At 37.3% G+C, this 20,559-nt stretch overlaps 1 protein-coding gene across 1 annotated transcript in view; it reads right to left on the bottom strand.

Moving 5' to 3' along the window:
- Positions 1–20,559, bottom strand: part of chd8 (chromodomain helicase DNA binding protein 8) — a 154,526-nt gene that overhangs the window by 80,466 nt on the left and 53,501 nt on the right. The window contains exons 7-15 of the mRNA XM_028793628.2: positions 18,816–18,968; positions 18,466–18,534; positions 16,796–16,851; positions 16,261–16,378; positions 9,665–9,748; positions 9,339–9,476; positions 2,592–2,713; positions 2,080–2,323; positions 1,739–1,915 (exon numbers count right to left, since the gene is read on the bottom strand). Of these exons, the coding sequence (XP_028649461.1) occupies positions 1,739–1,915; positions 2,080–2,323; positions 2,592–2,713; positions 9,339–9,476; positions 9,665–9,748; positions 16,261–16,378; positions 16,796–16,851; positions 18,466–18,534; positions 18,816–18,968 (1,161 nt within the window). The remainder of the gene's footprint in view (positions 1–1,738; positions 1,916–2,079; positions 2,324–2,591; positions 2,714–9,338; positions 9,477–9,664; positions 9,749–16,260; positions 16,379–16,795; positions 16,852–18,465; positions 18,535–18,815; positions 18,969–20,559) is intronic.

Raw genomic sequence — 20,559 nt, 5'->3', positions numbered from 1 at the left:
ATAGTTACACTAATTATGGTTAATAGCACGTAAAGGGATATTTGTGTTATTTATTATTTATTTTTATTTATACTATTTAATTTAATTGTGCAATTAATTGCCTGTCAGTTTGTGGCAAAATATTTTGCAGTGTTTACATGTTATTACTGCATATCATTCATCAAAATAGAAGTTTTATTTCATAAAGTTGATTTCAAAATGGACATGCATTTTTTGCATTTTGTGTTTTTCAGTTAAATAAAAGGCTATTTTTGCTATATATTTAAACATTGAGGATTTCTTTAAAAAAAATGTCTAAAAGTCTCGTCTCGTTCTCGTGAACCCAGTCTCGTGTCTTGTCTCGTCTTGTGGGAAAAGCGTCTCGTCACACCCCTATTAATTATGTGTTAAATAGTATGAATATTCTTTAACAGATCAACATCTCCATAATCAGTACTTTCCCTAGAAAATTTTTTAATAGTGACATTGGTTGCTGACCAAGGAGGAGTTGAGGAGAGTGACACTGATAGTTATTAAAATAACCAGCCATAAATGATGAAATAATGCAAAGAACACATTTTTCTGCAAAAAGGAAAATGATTTAAAAGGTTTTACAATAAAATTTTAAATTGACTCACACTCACAAAAGGTATGACTATAAAAAAGATGTATACATTTTTCAGTGAATTACGTTTTCTAATTTACTATAATAAATAAGAAGTTAGAACATGGAAGTCTGTTTTTTATATTTTTTCTTTTTTCTTTCTAAATCTTGCAAAGCACTTGGAGCTACATCATTTGTATGAAAACATGCTATATAAATAAATGTTGTTGTTTTGCATTGTAAGTTTAAATAATAGAAACAGGCAGAAAGTTGTGGGAATATATTTATTTTATGAATGACGTGGGGGTTTCATTTCACTTTCTAAAGGTAATGCTAGATTTATATCTCAAAACAATTTTACATAGAAGTAACGTCACTTTTAAAGACTATAATTGCTAAAATCCTGCAACTGTTCAGTCACTGAAGCAGCCCCTACAAGGGAATCTCAGTGCATGACTACCAGATTGTTTCTCAGTTCTCAACAATGATACCAATATGAGTATGGCTAAGCTCTCTTTTCACCATGACTAACCTGTACAATCACCACTTAACTGCTGACATCATTCCAATCTGCCTGTCAATCTCTCTGTCCCCTCACTGGTGAACATAACATCAAGATACTAATACTCCTCTGCTTGAGGTAGCACCTCCTCCCCAACCTGAAGAGGGTACTCCACCCTTTACCTGTTGAGAACAATGACCTCATACTTGGAGGTGCTGATCCTCATCCAGACCACACCAGTGTGCATTCTTATTGGGAACAGTGCCAATAACATTAGTAAAATGGGTAGTAAAGTTACTGGTCTGTAGTAGTCCTCCCTCACTGAGCTATCTCACAAGAAGTTAAGAAAGTGTGTGGAACAATAGTTTTGTTTGTACATTCCTGCTGCAAACAAATTTCTGAGACAATGGTAAAAATCTGCCTAAGCCACTGACTTATACCTGTGTACTAGGCAGTTTTTTGTTAATGATAAGCAAAGGCTTGACTGTGTTATAGGAGATAAACTAAACCAATCTTAGCTTGCCAATTTACAGTGAATAAGGTATACACACCCAGTAAAATATATGCAAAATATATATTGTTAATGAGAAAAATAACATTTAAAAGAAATTAATCAAAAATTAAATTAGGGTAATTATTGTTACTCCACTTACCAAGTCCATATGTCGAAGACTGTCAAGTAGTTTGCAATTTCTGTTCTTCAGCCTATGAGCTTCATCAATGATAACACACCTCCACTCAATCTCTCTTAGCTCAGGACAATCAGACAATACCATCTCAAAGGTGGTAATCAGGGCATCAAACTTGTACGCCCCTGGTATTAAGTGGCCCTGCCACAAATAAGAGATATATGAATCATAAGCAGACAAAATATGAAGGACAGCACAAAACATAATAAGGGGTGAAATAAAGAAGTTGATTCTTAGGTTATATAACATTTATAGCAAAGAAAATACACACCTCAACCCACTTCAGAAACTCATCTGCTACTCACATCATCATCTTTGCAGTACATTTCATACTGCTGAATCATCTGCCGAGATGCCAGGCTGCCATGGTAAACAATAGTGTTCATATCAGTCCACGTAGCAAATTCCCGCTCCCAATTTACAATCGTGGAGAGTGGTGCAATCACCAGAAATGGTCCATGCAAACCAGCGCTGTATATCTCTTGTAACAGTGTGATGGACTGGATTGTCTTTCCTAAACCCATTTCATCAGCCAGGATACAGTTCTGCCTGTTAGGCAAATAAAATTAAGATTGAACATTGGAATGAGTTGTAAATAAGGTTAAGAGATGTCAAACAATAAGATAAACAGTGCAGCTAAATTGAAAATTAGCTCTCTCACCTAAAAAACACACTCAACACCAAAGATTTTGAAATAAGTATTGTATCAAACATTTATTTTAAATTATTCATTCACAAACATACTAAAGAACTGCCTTAAGTTCTTCCTAGAAGCTGAAAGTCTAATCTGTCATTACACAATATTTTCATGACCCACCTGTTGTACCAATTGAACAGCAACCAGTTGACTCCTTCCAGCTGGTATTCTCGAAGGCAATTTCCATTCTTGTATTCACGGGACAGTTCCAGTTTCTTCCATGAACTAGCAAGTGGCCGTGGCTGGGTCAGAGAAGATAAAAAGATCATAACCTATTTCATGCACTGCTAAATTGGCTTATCCAGTAAACCATACTGTAACTATAAAATAGTCATAATAGAAAATACAGTATCATAATATGGTTTATTGATGATATGCTTTGCCAAACATCGATATATTGTCTACAGTATTTCTAATCCTAAAAATAAATAAATAATAAAATAAAATAAACTAATGCATTGAGGTTTAAACTGTTTACAACGTATCAAGCAGAGCATAAAGGTTTTGAATGATATTAATATACAGTGCCTTGCAAAAGTATTCATCCACCTTGGTGTTTGTCCTACTTTGTTGCATTACAACCTGGAACTAGAGTGGATTTTAGGGGGTTTAGCACCATTTGATTACCCAACATGCCCACTACTTTGAAAGTGCAAAGTATTTTTATAGTGGCCCAAACAATAATAAAGACACAAATGCAGAAAATCAAGAGCCCACACTTAATCCTACAGCTCTTTCAAACTACAGACCTACTTCTAAGCTCCCATTTCTGTCCAAAATTATGGAGAAAGTGGTTTCTTTGCAGCTAATTTCATATCTGGAGGATAACAATGTATGTGATGTATTTCAGTCAGGTTTTAAAAAACTTCATAGTACTGAATCGGCTCTGCTGAAGGTAACAAATGAATATTCTATTAACTTTGGACTCTGGCTCTTCCGCAATCTTGGTCTTGCTGGATCTCAGTGCGGCATTTGACACAGTGGACCATGAAGTTCCGTTAAAACGGCTTGAGGATGAAGTAGGCATTCAAGGCTGTGCACTGAAATGGTTTGTGTCATACCTGAAAGGCAGATATATGTCTGAGCTCCTCTAACACAAAGTGTCCCTCAAGGTTCTATCCTGGCTCCCCTTCTATTTTCCCTTTATCTGCTCCCCTTGAGGGCTATCTTTTACAAACATGATGTCGCGTATCACTGTTATGCTGATGATGCGCAGCTGTACCTCAAAGTTAGTTCTGGCATCACTTCATCTGTAAAAAAAAAAGCTGTTGAAATGCTTTGAGGATATTAAATATTGGATGGCACAAAATTTCTTGCAATTAAACAAAAATAAAACAGTTGAAATCGGCATGCACTTAGGAGCTTTGGCAGCAATGATTCAAAATGATGTCAAAAACCTAGGTATCGTCTTTGAGTCATGACTCAGTTTTGAAAAACAAAACAAATCTCCATGGTAGTAAAGTCCAGTTTTTACCAACTGAGGCAAATTTCTAAAGTGAAATCCTTTCTATCACAGAAGGACTTGGAAACAGTCATTCATGCCTTTATTACACCTCGACTAGATTATTGTAATTCCTTATATGTGGGTCTGCCAAAATCCGCTCTGTCATGCCTTCAGCTGGTTCAGAACGCGGCAGCTAGATTTTTGATTGGGTCGAGAAAAAGGGATCACACTTTCTTCTGTCTTTCATTGCGTATGATGGGATTGTGGTGGATGTTACAATTGGTTGTTTTATTAATCTGCTTTTGCATGATTGTTTGTATTGTGTTTATTTAAATGCTTTTTTGTACAGCACATTGGCACAACCTCTTGTTTTAAATGTGCTTTTATAAATATATAATCTAATCTAATCTAGTGTGCATAGGTATTCATTTCCCATAGTAAATACTTTGAGAGACATTTTTGATGCAATTACAGCTGCCAATCTCTTAGGGAATGTCTCTATTAGCTTACCACATGTAGCCACTGGGACCTTTGCCTATTCCTCAAGCAAAAACTGCTTCAAGTTCTTTAAGTCTGATGGGTTATGTTACTGCAATGTTTTTCAGCCAGTGTGCTGTGGCACAGTGGTGCCCTGTGTGACCTAACCAGTGTGCTGTGGAAATAATAGTGCAGAAGACCAGGTTCTGAATCTAAGAGGGACAAGCTCCACAGGTGGTTGAGAACTGTCAGTGTTAGTGTACAGGAATCTTCAAGTCATGCCACAGATTCTCAATTGGATTGAGGTCTGGGATTTGACTAGGTCATTCCAAGACATTTAAATGTATATGACCAGAGAAACTTCTTCCATATGTTTGGGGAGTCTGCCACATGCTGTTGGACAAACTCCAAACGTGTCGACATGTGCCCTACAGCCCCTCCGGTTGACAAAAGTCGACATCCACCCTAAAAGAGTTAAAGTGGTCCTAACCCTAATTTAAGATGTGGATCTTTGCAGCCCCTTTAGTGTTATCCTGGGTGTCTTTGTTGTATCTTTGATTAATACCCTTCTTTCCATTTTATTATAATTGAAATATATAATGGATTATATACAAACACAGAGCCAAAAACATGTACACAAACTTCAAGAAAAGAAAATCTGTATTAAAGTTGTGATATTAAATTTAAACAGATATCAAGGGATGAATTTAATGGCTACCAGTTTGTCTCACATGCACATTGTTTGGTAGAGTTTTGTGGCGAGCGTGTAAACTGTTCTAACACCATAACCGAGGAAGCAGAACTTGTTGTTGTACAAGGCCACCAGGATCTTTCATAGTGCACATCACACATAGTACCATGGGTTTCAAACTTATCACAAATACATGCAATTGTCAGGCAAATTGGTGGCTCTATTGCAAACTTAAGTCACCATTGTTGTTGTACTTCAACAACTTTTTTCAGTTTAAACCAAAAATTTAAAGTGGTCTTGCGCCCCTTGAACGATAAACATACCCCTGCCATTTTGATCAAGGAGACTTAAGTTTGCAACTGTTCTAACACCATAACCGAGGAAGCAGAACTTGAGGGTAATTGGTGCTGCGGCACTGGGGTCGTGTGCATCATTGTAAATAGCTGTAAATAAATGTGTGTGGTGAATCAAACGATGTCTGCCTGTCTTGGTCCGGGCTGTTCCCCACAAAATACAGTTAGGTCCATAAATATTTGGACAGAGACAACTTTTTTCTAATTTTGGTTCTGTACATTACCACAATGAATTTTAAATGAAACAACTCAGATGCAGTTGAAGTGCAGACTTTCAGCTTTAATTCAGTGGGGTGAACAAAACGATTGCATAAAAATGTGAGGCAACTAAAGCATTTTTTTAACACAATCCCTTCATTTCAGGGGCTCAACAGTAATTGGACAATTGACTCAAAGGCTATTTCATGGGCAGGTGTGGGCAAGTCCGTCATTATGTCATTATCAATTAAGCAGATAAAAGGCCTGGAGTTGATTTGAGGTGTGGTGCTTGCATGTGGAAGATTTTGCTGTGAATAGACAACATGCGGTCAAAGGAGCTCTCCATGCAGGTGAAAGAAGCCATCCTTAAGTTGTGAAAACAGAAAAAACCCATCTGAGAAATTGCTACAATATTACGAGTGGCAAAATCTACAGTTTGGTACATCCTGAGAAAGAAAGCAAGCACTGGTGAACTCAGCAATGCAAAAAGAACTGGACGTCCACGGAAGACAACAGTGGTGGATGATCGCAGAATCATTTCCATGGTGAAGAGAAACCCCTTCACAACAGCCAACCAAGTGAACAACACTCTCCAGGGGGTAGGCCTATCGATATCCAAGTCTACCATAAAGAGAAGACTGCATGAAAGTAAATACAGAGGGTGCACTGCAAGGGGCAAGCCACTCATAATCCTCAAGAATAGAAAGGCTAGATTGGACTTTGCTAAAGAACATCTAAAAAAGCCAACACAGTTCTGGAAAAACATTCTTTGGACAGATGAAACCAAGATCAACCTCTACCAGAATGATGGCAAGAAAAAAGAATAGAGAAGGCGTGGAACAGCTCATTATCCAAAGCATATCACATCATCTGTAAAACATGGTGGAGGCAGTGTGATGGCTGGGCGTGCATGACTCCCAGTGGCACTGGGACTCTAGTGTTTGTTGAAGATGTGACACAGGACAGAAACAGCCGAATGAATTCTGAGGTGTTCAGAGACATACTGTCTGCTCAAATCCAGCTAAATGCAATCAAATTGATTGGGCGGCGTTTCATGATACAGATGGACAATGACCCAAAACATACAGCCAAAGCAACCCAGGAGTTTATTAAAGCAAACAAGTGGAAAATTCTTGAATGGCCAAGTCAGTCACCTGATCTTAACCCAATTGAGCATGCATTTCACTTGTTGAAGACTAAACTTCAGAAAGAAAGGCCCACAAACAAACAGCAACTGAAAGCCGCTGCAGTAAAGGCCTGGTAGAGCATTAAAAAGGAGGAAACCCAACATCTGGTGATGTCCATGAGTTCAAGACTTCAGGCTGTCATTGTCAGCAAATGGTTTTCAACCAAGTATTAGAAATTAACATTTTATTTCCAGTTATTTAATTTGTCCAATTACTTTTGAGCCCTTGAAATGAAGGGATTGCGTTAAAAAAATGCTTTAGTTGCCTCACATTTTTATGCAATCGTTTTGTTCACCCCACTGAATTAAAGCTGAAAGTCTGCACTTCAACTGCATCTGAGTTGCTTTATTTAAAATTCAATTGTGGTAATGTACCGAACCAAAATTAGAAAAAAGTTGTCTCTGTCCAAATATTTATGGACCTAACTATAATATATATATATATATATATATATATATATATATATATATATATATATATATATATATATATAAAATCCAACATCTGTCTGTCTGACTGCTTTTCACGAGAGAACTACTTAACGGATTTAGATCAGGTTGTTTTCGATAATTTGCTTGCAAATTCTGGTAGGTTTTGCGACCTCTCTCATCATGCTAAGTATCATAGTTTGGTTGCAGTACCGATTTATTTGCACAAATCCAAGATAGGCTGAGGGGGGGCGGGGCCCTCCTCACTCACGTGCCAGCCTTGGGGCATATCTTACATCTGCGTAGCTAGCAAACGAGAGAACTACTTAACGGATTTAGATCGGGGCTTTTTTTTTTTTTTTTTTTTTTTTTTTTTTTTATAGAATTTGCTTGAACATTCTGGTTGATTTTGCGACTTCTCTCATCGCGCTAAAAATCAGTTCGCTTGCAGGAGCGATATATGCACGCTAATCCAAGACAGAGGCTGCGGGCCGATGGGAGGGGGAAGCATGACGTCAGAAGTGGAAAGTTGGTACCTCTGTGTTTTGGAGCAAAACTTGCCTCCGCTTAGCTAGCAATACCTTTTTGTTTATTGATTTTTAAAGATAGTCCCGTTTCACTACTACATGGGCAGAGCAGCGGGGAAGGGCTAGTGTGTGTGTGTGTGTGTGTGTATATATATATATTAGTTTCATTCTATTCCAACATTTTGGACTACACTATTAAGTCCATTACATAAAATTCAAATGAAAATCCATTTTAATTCCAGATTGTAATGCGGTAATAGGTATAAATAGATTAGATTAGATGATCTAGATTCAGAGATGGGAGTAGATTCATACCTGGTGGCATGGATCGTGGACTATTTTAAAGACAGACCTCAGTATGTGCGTCTTGGGAACTGCACGTCTGACATTGTGGTCAGCAACACAGGAGCGCCACAAGGGACTGTACTTTCTCCGGTCCTGTTCAGCCTATAAACATCGGACTTCCAATACAACTCGGTGTCCTGCCACGTGCAAAAGTTCGCTGATGACACTGCTGTTGTGGGCTGCATCAGGAATGGGTTGGAGGAGGAGTATAGGGACCTAGTCAATGAGTTTGTTAAATGGTGCGATTCAAACCACCTACACCTGAACACCAGCAAAACCAAGGAGCTGGTGGTGGATTTTAGGAGGCCCAGACCCCTCATGGACCCCGTGATCATCAGAGGTGACTGTGTGCAGATGGTGCAGACCTATAAATACCTGGGAGTGCAGCTGGATGATAAATTAGACTGGACTGCCAATACTGATGCTCTGTGTAAGAAAGGACAGAGCCGGTTATACTTCCATAGAAAGCTGGCGTCCTTCAACATCTGCAATAAGATGCTGCAGATGTTCTATCAGACGGTTGTGGCGAGTGCCCTCTTCTACGCGGTGGTGTGCTGGGGAGGCAGCATTAAGAAGAAGGACGCCTCACGCCTGGACAAACCGGTAAGGAAGGGAGGCGCTATTGTTGGCATGGAGGTAGACAGTTTGACATTTGTGGCAGAGCTATGGGCACTCAGCAGGCTCCTGTCAATTATGGAAAATCCACTGCATCCACTAAACCGTGTCATCTCCAGACAGAAGTGCAGCTTCAGCGACAGACTGCTGTCACTGTCCTGCTCCACTGACAGACTGAGAAGATCGTTCCTCCCCCAAACTATGCGACACTTCAATTCTACCCGTGGGGTAAATGTTAACATTATTCAAAGTTATTGTCTGTTTTTTTTTTGTTTTTTTTACCTGCATTATTATCAATCTTTAATTTAATATTGTTTTTTGTATCAGTAAGGTGCTGCTGGAGTATGTGAATTTCCCCTTGGGATTAATAAAGTATCTATCTATCGATAAAACAGGACAAACATCGAAAGGGGTGAATACTTTCACAAAGCACTGTAGGGAAATATGTAACGAAAAAAATATATGCTATATATATTATAAACAGTATATAGCATGATCTACTCTATATTGCAAAATAATAGACACAAATCCAAAAACAAAACAAGTTCTAAAGAAGTTAAAACAAAACTAGAAGAAGGCAAATTAATGTCACAGAAACTAACCACTCTTTTTAGATTTGGTTTTCGGCCTTGAATCCTATGAAATTCAAGTATCTTTGAGTCATCCACATCCTCTTTCAGTTCCCACGTAGAGTCCTCATAGGGGAGGGAACACCACTTTACTAGATAGTATATAAGGGGCTATGGAAAAAAAAAAAAAATGAAAGTCACAGCATGAAAAGCAATGTAAATGTGCAAATATTTATAAAAATAATAATCACCAGCATCAGTACAGTGAATATATCCAATTTTACAGCCTGTGTTGCTGTACAAATGATATCTGTTGAGTACACATGATCAGAAATGTAATATCACATGTGATACCTTACCTCTCCATTATCCTTGTCAACACTATGCGATTCATCCAAAATTCTGTCAATTTCAATGTAGTCTGGATTAAATGGTTCTTCATCCTTAAAGAAAAAGGAACACACAAGAAGTCAATGTTGAAGAACCATCAACCCACATGCACACTAAGGTCAGCAAATATAATAAGTGAGTAAACAAAAAAACAAAACATTTGGGGTGAAACATCCAGGATTTCATATTATTCAATAACTTACAGTGGGTATAGAAAAGAATCCAACCCCTTCAAAATATTTCCTTTTTTTTTTTGGCTTTACAGCCTTAAATTAAAACACACAAACCAATATTTTTTCCAGCTTTACTTACTCAATGTAATCTATAACATCCAAGTGAAAGATATCACAGCTACAGTTCAGAAGAATGATAAAAAAATAAAAAACAAGAAATACTGAGATTAAATAAAATTAACTAGGTGATTCAGACACTGTTTTCCAACACAGTTTCTGAAAGCTAATGCCAGACCCTTGACATGAAAAAACTGACACTGTTTGCCATTTGACTTAACTAAAAGGTATTCCTGTTAAATACAGCAGGCATGTCAAACTCACTACCATTGGTGGGCCGCTTCGACTGCCATACGTGTATCAGCGGGCCGCACTGTAACAAATACTATTATACAAAGTTACTGTAGCTTTCTTTCCAATACTGAAAACTTTAAAAAATTTAACACTTTAAAAGTTTAAAGAAAAGCAATTTATTTCCATACAATCTCCATACAACAGCGTACAATTAGAGTCTTGGCCTCTTAGCTAGGTCCTTATATAGGAGTCTTACAGTCCAAGATCTATTTCTTTTGTCCTGACACTTGGCATCTCTTGTTAGTAACCAGTTTCGTCAATATCAGGCTTTAAATCTTGTGCAGCTGCAACTTTTATGAGGGATGAAAGGTGCTCAACGGTAAGTCTTGAGCGATGTGGGGTTTTGGTAGCTTTCATTAACGAAAACAACTGCTCACAAAGGTAAGTGCTTCCAAACATAGACAGTACTCTCGATGCCAACTTACGGATCTGCACATATGAGGGTGGCAGGTAAGCATACAAGCCTGGCACACCAACTTCATTGTATTTTGCCTTCAGAATAGAATCTGACTGCAGTTCTATCAATTTCATTTGGATATTCTCAGGCGCATTCTCAATGTTGTAAGAGTATGGTGACGTAAACAGCGCAACGTCCCGTTTGTGTGAACTGAAATCACTAAAATGCTCACTGAATTCATTTCTCAGTAATTCAGGTTGGGAAAGCAAATCCTCCAAAAATCAAATTTTACTTTACTAAGTTTATATTGTCAAATAAGCCGATATGCAAAAATCCCTCTAACCTACACTAATTTTACAAACTCAAAATCACAAAAATTTGTTAATAAACAACTCACCAACTTCTTGCGACCACTTCAGATCTTCAGCTATAGTCTGCACTGACTGTTCGTTACAATACTAGCACAAAATTACATAAAACTAGAGCAAAAAAAAAACATGAAAATATGTGAGCTATTAATACTCGTGATGGTCAGTTCTGCCTAGTGGCCAGTCTCAGCAGCACAGCCAGTACTGTAGCCTGCCAGGCTGCTGCAGCCTAGCACTTCAAGTGCGACTCATTAATTTTGGTCAAGGCTCGTGGGGTGGGGATTGGGGCGGGGGCTTTGGAAGGTTGGCAGTGTCATGCCTAGGGTATCAAGGAGCTGACGCCACAGTTGCAACTATACTAGCAGATGAATGCCATGCCAAAACGCGCTTTGTCAGAAGGCGGAAGTAAGAAAAGTCAATAAGTAACGCCGAAGATGCAGAATGATTCAATCACAAACGATAGTAATAATTTTGTACAAGTTTAGTGCTAACTAGGATCTGTCATGCGGGCTGCACAGATTTCTGTTGCGGGCCGCGTGTTTAACATGCCTGAAATAAAGGATCTTTTTAAAAATTCTGTTACAGAATTATAAAGTGGCCTGTTTCAACACTCATGTCTACATTGTTTAAGCCATATAAACATTACACAGTTAAAAGGCAAGTGTTAAAAGTTCAATGTTCACCACGGAGTGGTGGCTCTGAGGCTAGGGATCTGCATGGGCAATCGGAAGGTTACCGGTTCGAATCCCATAAATGCCAACAGGTACTCTGCTCTGTTGGGCCCTTGAGCAAGGCCCTTAACCTGCAATTGCTGAGTGCTTTGAGTAGTGAGAAAAGCGCTATATAAATGCAAAGAATTATTAATATATTTTTCTTTGCAATCATGGTGCATATTAATTACCACATAAAATTGTGCTCTAAAGTGAAGTTTTTCTTATAAACGTTAAAAATATATGGTCTATTCTTGCACCTTACGATAGAGCTTTTGCTATCCCATGTCCAAGCATAAAAAAAGACTTAAAAAACTTTCCAAATAAATCCACTATGAAAAGTGCAAAGATTTTTGATTTAAGAAAATGTGCCTTATGCGTTTACAAAGCATCCTTGTGATAATGAAAGGAAACTAGAAACAGTTAATTGACTATCGATTCTTAGAACTATTTTCCTTGAAGTAAGAATAGATTTCCCATTTGCTTGTCTGCTACGAGTTGCCATCATGGTTGGAGATTAGACATAAATAAGGACATTGACCAGCACAAAACAAAATGTTTTATCGTGTTACTTATACCTATTTTGTCATGTGAGGAAATGGTTAGGAGGTGTGTATATGCAGGATGTGAACATACTTTCACAAAAACAAAGCATTTACAGCTTTCATCTAGTTTTTTATGGTAACCATGATACCTTAAAAGTTATTGCTTGCAGCACTTAAGCTGGATCTGAGCACTACAATGGAAGACATACTGAAAGAGGACCTGAGAGTTTATGGTTCTGATTTGTCTGTTGGCAAGTACTTGCAGCCGAAGTGGTAAATGTGTTCCTGATTGCCCATTACTGAAGCAAACTGCTGTTCCAAACATACTTCAGGTGTGTAATTTCACTCTAGCTGCCACCGAAACAACTCAAAATTTAGAACCGTAAAAAATTAACAATGGCAATGACTTTCACTAGCTGAATGAATACTATATATAATAGGGTGGGCAAGGCAGACCAATTTTTACTGTTGCTGCTTCACATATCTAGTGTCATAAGTTTGAATCGGGTGCCTGGTTCTTTTCTGTGTAAATCATAGCAATCTCCATTTGGTCACTCCAATCTGTCACACATCAACACTAAGTACGTACTTAACACTGCAAAAAACTGTGATAAACAAAATTCTTCTAATGAAAGATGGCCAATTGGTCCTTCAGGTTCTGATTGTTTATTCCAGTTTAATTCTGGAAAGTGGAAAAATGTCTCCAGAATTCCTTGATTGATGAAAATTTCACCCCTATCTATTACACATACTGCAGCATCACATAACAAAGTGGGCTCATTCCCTGACATGTCTAAGTTTTCCAGCAGTGGAAGCAGCCCATCCCAATCCCTTTAAAAGAGACACTTTTCCTGAGTGGCCAAAATTTCATATTTTCCAATTGCTACTTGTCTGTTACATCACCGTACCTTTCAGTTACATATTTTGCTCTGTCTTTCCAATTCAACCCTCCTCTTTGTTCTTTCCTCTTTGATTTGTTGGATCTCCTTATCAGTGTATTATTTCTTGTATAAATACAGCTCAGTGATAATGCTAAATGTATCCTCATCTTTACAGTTGTACATTTTGCAGATTTAAGACGATAACTAATTTGTATAAATCCTGAAAGAAAACATTACAAAAGTAGTTGATTCTGAAAATGTAAAGTGGTGTGTGTCACAACACGAGCTAGAGGAGACCACTTTTCTGGGGTGTGAAAGGTAGTTATGGAGAGAAAGAAATTCGCCCAGATGAGGTATAGAGCCAGTTTTCTATTAAAACAGCCAAATGACACTAATATGGACATGATGTTTTACAATATTTGTTCAATCTCAAGGCACAGATTAATATCCATTTATATCCATCCATCCATTATCCAACCCGATATATCCTAACTACAAGGTCACAGGAGTCTGCTGGAGCCAAACCTAGCCAACACAGGGCACAAGGCAGGAACAAATCCTGGGCAGGGCGCCAGCCCACCGCAGTCTTAACATTTTTGTCTTTAAAAAAAAAAAAGGGTCCGCCTAATAAGTTTAAGACTTTATTTTATGTTTGGACCCAGGTTTTCTAAAACCCTATTGTACAGCCCAAGAATAGGCAAGGTATTTTTATAATTTAGAAAAAAAAATTTCATATTAAAACATTATTTTGTGTGTCAAATTAATATACAGTTTTTACTCGTGTACCACGTGCCCTCGTGTAAGACTCGCACCCTAATTTTTACAAAGAAAATTGCGAAAACCGTTTTGCCCCTTGTACGACGCACGTTGGGATTGTATTGGAAGCGTTTAGGGCACGTTTTCCACGAAATTGTGTTTTTGTTGCATGACGAAAGTTTTTCTTTCTTCCGTTGCGCGAGTGAGTGAGAGAAAGAGAGAGCCCGACCGAGCGAGCGAGCGAGAGAGTCCAAGCAGAAAAAGTAAACATTACAGAAAAAAATTTCCTTGTGTATGACGCGCACCCGATTTTCTAATGTTAATTTTCGGGAAAAAATGTGCGCATGGTACACACGTAAATACAGTGTTGTGAAGAAAAAATACAAACAGTATAGCAATATTACTGTTCAAAATTCCACTCTCGGCAAAGGTTCATTCAGTAAGTATTCTCTTTACAGCTTCATTCGCTTCATCATTTTTCTTCATTATTCTACTTTCATTTATTAAAATTTCAGCAGTTCCAGATAGTCAAACATTATCTATCAGCGCTTCACTGTATATTAAGTTGGTCTGCCAACCTTGAAAATTACACTCCAGAACTTTCTGTTTAACCTGTTCTGTTACTTTGAAACCCGCTTTAGGTTTTATACTGCAGTTCTACTTCACCTGTACATCATTTTTTTGAAATCAAAGCTACTTGTTTTATCAATATTGACCTTTTTGCATCCTTTCATACATGTTGTTGGTGTCTGTAACTTGCATATCTGATGTGTTTTCTTTATAGTACTACTCATTTGATATAACTGATAATTTTACAGTATTAATGTTAGTCTTGTAAATCGCCTAGTCATGTTAATGGTACTTTAAAAAAAAAAAAAAATTAAGAGGATATTTATCTACAGAAATGTCTTGTTTAACTCCCATTGACCAATGCTCACTTAACACTGTAGGGAGACTAGACGTGATCTTCTCGGAAGACAATTTGAAGTCCCGCGAGAGACACTTTAACTTGCTCCCTAGCTCTTAAAACAACGACAAGCGACAAACAAAATATGCAGCTTGCCAGCAGCAGAAACCCAGCAGATGATCCGACCGCTTCTCCTTGCATGCATTCAGCCACCCTAACCATCCCCTCCCTCCCTTCACAACGCGCGGGGCAGAGATGCGAAGTGGCAAAAGGACAGCTTCTGTACAGGCTTTAAAATGATCAATGGGCAGCGCGACAGCAGCAGAAAGACAGCAGATGATCCGACAGCATTTCTTTAGCATGCGTTCAGCCGCCCCCCCCCTTCACAACGTGACCAGCGTTATATGTACTGCGAGAAAACGATTTAACCACGGCCAGGGCCAGAAATGAAGGACAAGTATTGTTTTTACAATGTCACGCGAAACAAGGCAGTGAGACATCATTTAAAACAAGTCCACGGACATCTAACCTAGCAGTTGTTGGATTGCTGTTGGCATACATACTTCATGTGCTCCCAGCTCTTAAAACAAAGACAAGCAAAACACGCAGCGCGCCAGCAGCAGAAAGCCAGCAGATGATCCGACCGCTTATCCTTAGTGTGTGTTCAGCCACCCTAACCCCCCCCCTCCCCCTTCACAACGTGAGCGGCAGAGACACGAAGTGGCAAAAGGACAGCTGCAGTACAGGCTTTGAAATGACTGGGCAGCAAGACAAGCAGAACAGGCAGCTCGCTAGCAGCAGAAAGACAGCAGATGATCCGACGGCATCTCCTTAGCTTGCGTTCAGCCGCACCCCCTTCACAACACGAGCGCCGTTATACGTCCTACAAGAAAGAGGTAATATAACCATGCCCGGGGCCGAAAATAAAGGAAGTATTGTTTTTACAAAAGTTTTAACGTAAAAGTGAAAATAATGTATATGTATATATGAAAATAATCTCTTTAAATTATATATCCGTAAACCAAACCTAGGTGTAGGCGAGCAAAGCGAGCAGGGGGCAGAGCCCCCTAGTTATCCAAAAAAAAAATAAGATGTCTTGAAAAGGAAGACACATGAAGAATACATTGGAATTCAAAATAAACACTGTTTACAAAATGGTCACATTTCTGTTAAGATTATACATTATGTTATTAATGGCAAATCAACATGCCTTCATAAACTGTGCAAACAAATATTTATATATAAATTTGCAAAATTCTATAATTTAATCTTAGCGCACTTTTACAAAACCTTTTTTCACACTTATGTAAATAAGTAACACCTGCACTAAATGAAGTTTCAGACTTCGAAGGGGACTCACAACATTCACAAAGAAAACAGACATGTTTGGTCACTTTTACTAATGAAAAATGCAAACCTCATTGAAGATGTGCCTCATCTGTGCCATTTTGGTTTTGAACCTCTTCACTTTCTGAGCAATTCGTTTGTCTCTCTCAAGCTGTTCCAAAGTTGCCCATTCACAATGCAAATAAGAGCTGCATGTTTAAAAAAAAAAAAAAAAAAGTATTTAATATGATTTTCTTCCATAACATTAAATGTAATGTTCTTGTCAAGTGACTTTCTAGATGTGCACATTTGTAAGGGTATCGCAAAGTATGTGTATGCATAAAAATACAGTCAATGCTGTATGTCATCCCTGTGAATTATATTGATGGATTTAAATTTACAGAATATATCACAACCTTAAATTAGATTAAGCAGCATTGAGTATTATGCATTACTTATCTTTTACAACAAAAAAGTTAAAGATTTTACTTTTTATCACCATATCCTTTTATGTTGTGTTATTTTGAAAGGTTTACATTCGTTGCCTTATTACAAATGCAATACTAACATTTTCAGGAGACCAAGCTCAGATTAGCACAAAAAGACACATTTAATAACCAACTTACTAATTTTTGTACTTGACAAAGAACTCCTCAACAGTGACATAGTGCCCTGGTGATATCTGTGGAAATTAGATGGGGGGAAAAAAAAAAAAAAAAAAAAAAAAGATTATGTGCTTAACATGTTCCTTAAAAAAGCCTATAGCTAAATTTTTATTTTTGAATTCAAAATGAAAATTAAATGGAATAAAAATGTGAACACACAGAAAATAGTCATTTTACATCTGATAAAATAGAAAATAAGAAGTTCTTTGAAGTATGAACACCTTTAATTTCTAATGTTCTTGACAATCTAAAAAAAAATACTTATACGACCCTTTACTTAGATACATATATAAAATACACAATTTCCATTAATATATAAATGCAGAGGTTACTGATTCCTTTGTGCAAAAGTAAGTTTACCATTAATTCCATAAAACTTTTTGAAGAGCAGTGACAGTAAAGAAATGTTTTTATGTATGTATTAGTGCCTCAAATTTACTCCAAAGAATTCTACCCCACTATTTCTTACAAATCTGCATGAGCTACTCTAGATTGATTAGTTAACTTGCATAAATAATCTGTTTCATGACTGGTCATATCATGTCTACTGGACTGAAATCAGGACTTTGGCTTGTTCATTCTGACAAAACACAATCCATTTTCTCTGATGGTAGATTTTCTGGAATGTTTACAGTGATTCTAATACTAGCAGGTACATGTTGACTTAAAGCCCTATTGTTCTCTAGAATGTTTTGGTAAAACTTTAAATTCACAGTTACCTCAATATTGACAAACTGTTCAAGACCACTAGAAGAGAAACATATTACACCATACAATGCTTGAAAATGAATATGGGTTATTTTGTTTGTAGGTAAAAAGTGCACTTTAGTTACAACCATACAAAAAATCATTTTCAGACTTTTTCACCCAAAGTTCATTCTTCCTAAAAACCTACAGGAGGCTCCAAATATATTTTTTTTAATTATATACATGGATGTTCTTTTCTGGAAGAAAATGTATTCTTCTGTTTACATTCCCATTACTGCTACTGCTCTCCTGCTAGTATCATATTTCTGTTGTATAATTACATATATCATCTGCAGCAATAGTGCCAGGAATTCCTTGAATGTGGTCCATAAGCTGTTTACAAACTTATGTGCAAATTTTTATTTTTTGTGTGTCCTCTGTGGGATTATTTCTGAAAAGATACCCACATCTAGTTGGTTAATGTGATTTTAAGTTTTCTTCTGTTTGAAAACTACTCCTCTTAGAGTAGGCTGATGAATTCCACAGTCCTTGTGAAGAATGTACAGCACCACTCTTGTTGTTGGACAAGATCTTTTTAGCTAGCAGCTGGGTATATTACATTCACTTGCATAGTCAGAACTAGCTTACCCTGATTTCTAAACTTTATGTAGTATTAGGCCTCTAAAATTGAATATATTTTCCTCATTGATCTAATTGAGGCAATCCAACTTTTCACTTATTTAAATTGTGTACATGCCCATGTATTGGTTTCCTATTTATTTTACTGCTGCATTATCAATTCCAGTTACATTATAATTATGCCTTTTTCTATAAAGTTGAATGAAACTGATTAAACAAACAAAATAGCTTGCAAAGTATAAAATATAAATCAGTTACACTTATTGAATAGCATTGAGCAAATACATATCTTTTGACATACAAACCTCTTTCTTGGTGTGCCTCAGGGACAAAACTTTATCTACTATGGCAGCATCTTCTTCACTTGGGTTTTCCTTACAATAAAACATTACAAAAAGAAACAAAAAACAAATTGCTTAAATGTTTTTTGACTGTGCAAGCAATACAGTCACTTAACTTCTAGCTGTGCTCTGCAAAATAATTTCAAATACAGGTATCTTTCATGCAGCATACAAAGAGATGAGATAAAATGCAAGTTCACGTTTTAATGTAAAGCAATCAATATTTCTTTTTTTAATGCAGCAGCAAAGAAAAACATGTACAAAATAACAATATGCAATACACAACACCACTAAATACATTCAACACTACTCACCACAAAGAACTGCATTGTAGGTACAGCACCCAGATCAGGTTGCTTAACTGGACCAATAACATCCACATCTTCTTCCTCCTCATCATCTGTAATTTTGATATCAAGATCTTCAGTATATTTTTTTCTCTTCACTTGTCGGTTAGAACGACGCTTCTGCAATAGTGAAAAACACATCACTCTGTATAGTTTAATAAAACTTACAACCAACAACAAAAGGCATAATTATCTAAAAAAAGATGTCATGAAAAAGATGAAAAATACAAGAAAACATGAAGAATACATTGGAATTCAAATTAAACACTGTTTACAAAATGGTCACATTTCTGTTAATAAAATGCATTATCTTCTTAATGGCAAATCAACATGCTTTCATAAACTGTGCAAACAAATATTTATATATAAATATAAGGCATATTCATGTTTTTCAGAACTGAAATGCCAACAAAGCAGCCAATTAATATTTTTTAAAACCTTCCTGGCCAATGCCATTAATGATTAACCTTAAGATGTAAAAGGTGGTTATACATTATTTAAAAAATGTTGCTACTCAGCTTAGTCATCATGTAAATAACATGTATGAAGAAGATGACATAAAAACCATACAGGTTTTACATCATCTTACAGGTAAATCCTTATCAAAATTCTTTTTGCAATAAATCGCATGTAGTAATAACTCAGAGTGGCATGGTGGTCAGTGGCTAGAGCACTGTTCTCTCTCAGGTTTTGATTCCTAGGATCACTCACAACGCAAATATATGCAAGCTAGGTTAACTGGTTACTTAAAATTGATGTTGTATAAGTGAGGACAATAAGTTCCACAACAGCTGGCTCCCAGCTATGTATCCTGCTATGGCGCTCTCATTGGCTGACAACTTTTGTGGGGAGAAAAGTGTCATAACTAGCAGTTCTTTATAACATGATGTTGATTTACTCAATTCATACCTCCCGGGCCAATCAAAATGCACTCAATCTGCAAAACATTCTGAGCTGTGGTTTTCTCAAAATGAGATAAACTTGCTGGAGTTGGCTTTTAGCATGTGCTACTCACTGCAAAACCAAAAAATGAAGGGATGGGTGTCCAAATAATCCCATAACTCACTGCACAAGGCAAGACTGAACTAAAAATACAAAGGGTGCCTCCAATATTTCCATTTTCTCCTTTTACTAAAATTGCTTTGTACCCAAACCCTGAACCACAATGGTGGTGGGGTTAGGGGAAGCGTCATACTATTTTAGACGTATCTAAGTATCTATTATGGACCACAAAACAAACATAAAAAGCACTTCTCTTTTACATCATATGATTGATGTGAAATCACTGACTTTAGTAGTGAAGATTGAACTTCACTGGACTTTCAGTTTTTGTAGGCAAATTTAATTAAGCTGATTTTGCAAGAAACTTAAAAGTCTTTGTTGTTTACAGTGTTGCGCCTAATATCTGTTTAATGTGTTAAATGAGGGGTCCCCAACCCCCCGGTCTGCAGCCCACTAGCGGGCCGCAGCCGTCTGACAGCCAGGCCGCGAGAGAACTGCCGGCAACGGAAACTCACTCAGTGAATAGCTACAGCAAAATGGCTGCCCCCTTCAGTGAGGACACTTTTCAGAATGCTAGGCAGGCGGGGCTTTGAAGCAGCACAAAGAGAGGAGAAAGACCAAGGTGAGAGTATTACAAAGAAGTATTTTTATGGTCCCAACAGTTTCCCCATATGATACGAGTCTATAGAACGAAGTACATTCAGCAGAT

The sequence above is a fragment of the Erpetoichthys calabaricus genome, chromosome 2 (assembly GCF_900747795.2).
Source record: "Erpetoichthys calabaricus chromosome 2, fErpCal1.3, whole genome shotgun sequence".
Classification (NCBI taxonomy): domain Eukaryota; kingdom Metazoa; phylum Chordata; class Cladistia; order Polypteriformes; family Polypteridae; genus Erpetoichthys; species Erpetoichthys calabaricus.
The sequence above is the reverse complement of the archived record's forward strand: the minus strand, read 5'-3'. Positions and strand labels throughout refer to the sequence as shown.